Source organism: Limulus polyphemus, unplaced genomic scaffold (genome assembly GCF_000517525.1).
Source record: "Limulus polyphemus unplaced genomic scaffold, Limulus_polyphemus-2.1.2 Scaffold7445, whole genome shotgun sequence".
Taxonomy (NCBI): domain Eukaryota; kingdom Metazoa; phylum Arthropoda; class Merostomata; order Xiphosura; family Limulidae; genus Limulus; species Limulus polyphemus.
The window spans coordinates 4,116-8,379 of record NW_013673055.1 but is presented as its reverse complement, the minus strand read 5'-3'; the positions used below and the strand labels follow the sequence as shown (position 1 = coordinate 8,379).

The window sequence follows — 4,264 nt, the reverse complement described above, 5'->3', positions numbered from 1 at the left end:
CGGTATGATGTTGTTCACGGATTAACTTTAAACTACTAAATCCGGTATGATGTTGTTCACGGATTAACTTTAAACTACTAAATCCGGTATGATGTTGTTCACGGATTAACTTTAAACTACTAAATCCGGTATGATGGATGTTCACGGATTATCCATAAGATATTAAATCCGGTAAGATGTAGCTCACGAATTATCTTTAAGTTAGTAATGCTGGTGTAACGTTGCTCACATGTAGAACAGTGGATTTCACCATTACTCTTATAGCGCGTTCACCAACCCCAAGAGCAGTCCAAGACTTAACGATAGCTACTTTTGACTAACAGCTTATCAGTTTGAAATTCGGAAACAAAAACAAAATCCATTTATACTCACTTCTGTAACAGAAATCCCCCTGTGCTTAAATAAGGGACTACTGTAAAGAGAGTCCAAAGGTACCAGACGGTCCCTACTTGGTGAATGTATACTGTACTCCACTTCCATAGTGTTGTTTATTTGCAAAAATCTTTGGTCCTTTTCATCCATGATGCCTTAATTCAGAAAAAAAAAACATCATATTTGTTAGAAATATTCACTAATTCAGAATAAAACATATAATTCTGATCATCAACTATACGATCCCATAGTTGGAAGTATTCAACTCTTGAAGTTTTCGGCTTGTTTTAATACCTTTCAATACCATATTTAGCAACTTTAAGTGTGTTTAAGTGTATTTACCTGTTACTAACTCACTGCAAAGAACTGACCCCTGTATAAGGTGACTCCCACTTTTTATGTAAAGTCAACGCTGAATTAGCTACAATAGTGATGGTATTTTGTCTCAATAGATAGTTTATATAAATATACCGAGTAAAGACATGGAATTTAACCTCTAGGTCAAAGTTTAGGACATAGGATTTAACCTCTAGGTCAAAGTTCAGGACATGGGATTTAACCTTTAGCACACAAATGTTAAACTAAAAAAAAGTGATTTAGATAGGGTTTACGTAGTCTGCAAAGATGAAAGTACCCGACGATTTTTCTTTTAATTTATTTAAAATACATCTATATCCACCCTGTTGTCAAAAACTTAAACTAACTGATGTTTATAATATGGTCATTAATTTCCACTTCAGGCTTAAAACGTTTATTTCAGAAGAAGAAAAAAGTATTTAGTAAACTTTGGCTTCCATACAAAAGCATAGAACGAGTCTTAACAGTTAATTTTTGAAATAGCTTCTTATAACTAACTTATGATATCACGTCTAAGGGAACAAAGGTAAAAAAAATTAGCTTATTGCTAACTAGCCCTTATCTTAAAATATATATATGAGAATTCTATGGGACTGAAAGCAATCCTTTGTTGCAATACCAGGTGTGCTTATAAAGTAAATTAACGTAACTCGAATTTTTACATTTTACTCTATTGTACAGTACAAACTGTTAGACTTTCAAACCGCGAATTTGTGGTTAAACTTGTTTTCTCTTAATAGTCATTCATCAGTTAGCATTTAGTGGCATGATAACAAATAATAGTAAATCATTTTACCCGTGAATGGGGAACTGGATATATTTTTAGCTGGAATTATATCAGGCCCTCTATCGTCGAGTTCCGAGGAATCGTCCACGTCCATCTTGAGGGGAGTCTCGAATCTACAGACGAAAGTTTTAGTAAATTCACATAATTATGTTACGTATCTGCTCGTTTGTTAATTTCCGGTATAAATTCTTTCCGAGGATTTTCAGCGATACGAGTCCTTTCTTGATTAAACCAGTTTATTATTTCTCGATACGATTTTTGTGATAAACAGAATTTCCACAACCTTTATAACACACGCTATAAATCACAATGATTCACACACACTTTACTTATGGTGCCTACTGTTCGCTTGACTCAATTATCTATCTATATCTCTTCTATCTCGCTGGTTTTTCTCGCCAGGCTTATATAGTAAAAAAGAGGGCGTCCTGAACAAACTTGGTCTTCCCCGATAATTCATGATCCTTCGAGAAACTCCAGCGCGCATGCTCCCAGCGTCGCGTGACTTCCGCTGTCGTAACAATTATATTAACTTATCAATTATAAAAGGAATAACGATTTCTCTAATACATATATATATACTTTTTAAATGCGCATGTTTAAGAGCATTCTATTATATTTGATAAATATTATCTTCCCTTCTATAAATACTCTTAATACCCCCCCCCCCCCACACACACACTGAAAATACACAAACTAAAGTTGATATTGAGTTACTCGTAAGTGATTTTTACATTAATAAAATTTGAAAATAAAAAGTCTGTTGAATAGAAATATGTTCCTTTATTAAATTAATTTTGAAATAAAGAAGCTACCGGGTCTAGTACTAGGATCGGCTAAACGGTAACAAAAAGCAAAAATATTTACTGCCTTATTGTTACGTACAGGAGATAACAGATGGAGCCACTTATTCATATCTTAAGTTATAATACTTGTCCTAAACGAATATTGTATATCTACAATATGTATGGGCTTACAATAATGTTTCTACCAGTAAACTGTTACGTATTATTAGCTGGAAAGTTTTCTTCGTCATTTTACCTTGTTATCTTCACTCTCTATTCTCAGTCTGTTATGGAGTTAAACTTCTGGAGTTAAACGTATAGTCCCAACTGTAGTTTTTTTTTGTCACTTAAAAGAACAGGGGAGTTTATCGATGATTCACCAGGGAGCGGCAGTTCTTATAAATTGACTCGTTTAAAGCGCACCTGGCGGCAGTTCTTATAAATTGACTCGTTTAAAGCGCACCTGGCGGCAGTTCTTATAAATTGACTCGTTTAAAGCGCACCTGGCGGCAGTTCTTATAAATTGACTCGTTTAAAGCACACCTGGCGGCAGTTCTTATAAATTGACTCGTTTAAAGCGCACCTGGCGGTAGTTCTTATAAATTATCTTGTTTAAAGCGCAAAGCTACACAAATGATAATTTACGTTATGCACACTCGCCGGATCGAACCCCAAATTGTAATATTACGAGCATTCACTTTTACCACTGACCTTCAAGGGGCAGTTTTTTTTATAGAAGACTAAGAAATGCTTTTTAAGCATTTTTGTTTAAAACTTAATATCGTCGTACCGAGATATTTAACAAAAGATGAAACGAATTAGTTCATAACTTAACAAAATCTGTCCAGCAGCATTTTCTTAAGCCTCGTTAATTGAGTTTTTCACCAACGTTTGGAAGTTCAACCACACTTGCTGAGATCACCAGCATCCATCCGTTGATGAGGCGCGCTTCTCATCGTGATTGATTTCCAAATAAAAGCAGTAACGTTATCAGAACCGTAATTTCCGTGAAATCTGCATTAATACCATGGAGACATTAGTTAATACTGGGAGAGAACACCTGGCTTGCTCGATGTGCAGATATAACATGTTTGATCTAGTCACGAAGTTCATTATAAAGCACGAGCACTGCGCAGCAGCGGCAGCCATATTGTTAAATGGCATTTAGAGATTCCGTGAGCGCTTTAAACCGAGCGCGTGAGCTCCCTGTATTCGAACCCTAATGAGTTGAGAACATCGAACTTGGATATATCGGTTGCCTGTAAAAACATATCCTGACTATTTACAGCTGGTTCTCCAAAATCGACAAATTTCACGAGGAGCTTCCAGTTGCGAATAAGAAAAAAACCTTCCAGAAACTCCTGGATATAACAAATCGGAACTTCGATGTACGAGAATATTTTTTTACATCGGTATGAACGTCTTTCAATCAAGGACCAGTTCAACATTTGTATATTGATGTAGTTTGTATGATTTTATACTATTACTTTGATTAATGTCAAGGAGTTCGTATGGTTTTATACTCTTTTGAAATACAACAGTTATAGAAGTGATGATAATGGTTATTAATTTACATAACACGAACAGTTTTTTTGGACTGGTCTCGGATTACAATTCAGACGTACGTTTGTTATTTTTCTAATTAAACGGAAGATATTTTAATCTCTAAATGGATATTTCGCGCCAAATTAAAATAGAAGAAGATTGAATTTTTCTGTTCGGAAGTTCAGTCTACTCTGTTTCTGTTATAATAACATTTAACATATTCTGATGTGTTAAAATAGAAAGTTCGTATGTAAATAAAAACACTTTAAGTCAAACAGAGATGAACAAATTAACACTTAAAAAAAAAGTCCTTATCAAGTCCGGACAAAAACAACCAAAACTCACTTTTCTAATCCTGAATTGTTCCTTCCTTCTTCTCCTGTGAAAAAACAACAATAATAATATGTCATCACTTTTG

At 34.6% G+C, this 4,264-nt stretch overlaps 1 protein-coding gene across 1 annotated transcript in view; it reads right to left on the bottom strand.

Annotated features, from left to right (window-relative positions):
* Positions 1–327: 327 nt before the first annotated feature.
* Positions 328–4,264, bottom strand: part of LOC111089814 — a gene marked incomplete at its 5' end in the record, with an annotated part of 7,420 nt that continues 3,483 nt past the window's right edge. Inside the window, 3 exons of the mRNA XM_022402930.1 lie at positions 328–527; positions 1,526–1,629; positions 4,192–4,225. Coding sequence (XP_022258638.1) covers positions 328–527; positions 1,526–1,629; positions 4,192–4,225 — 338 coding nt within the window. The remainder of the gene's footprint in view (positions 528–1,525; positions 1,630–4,191; positions 4,226–4,264) is intronic.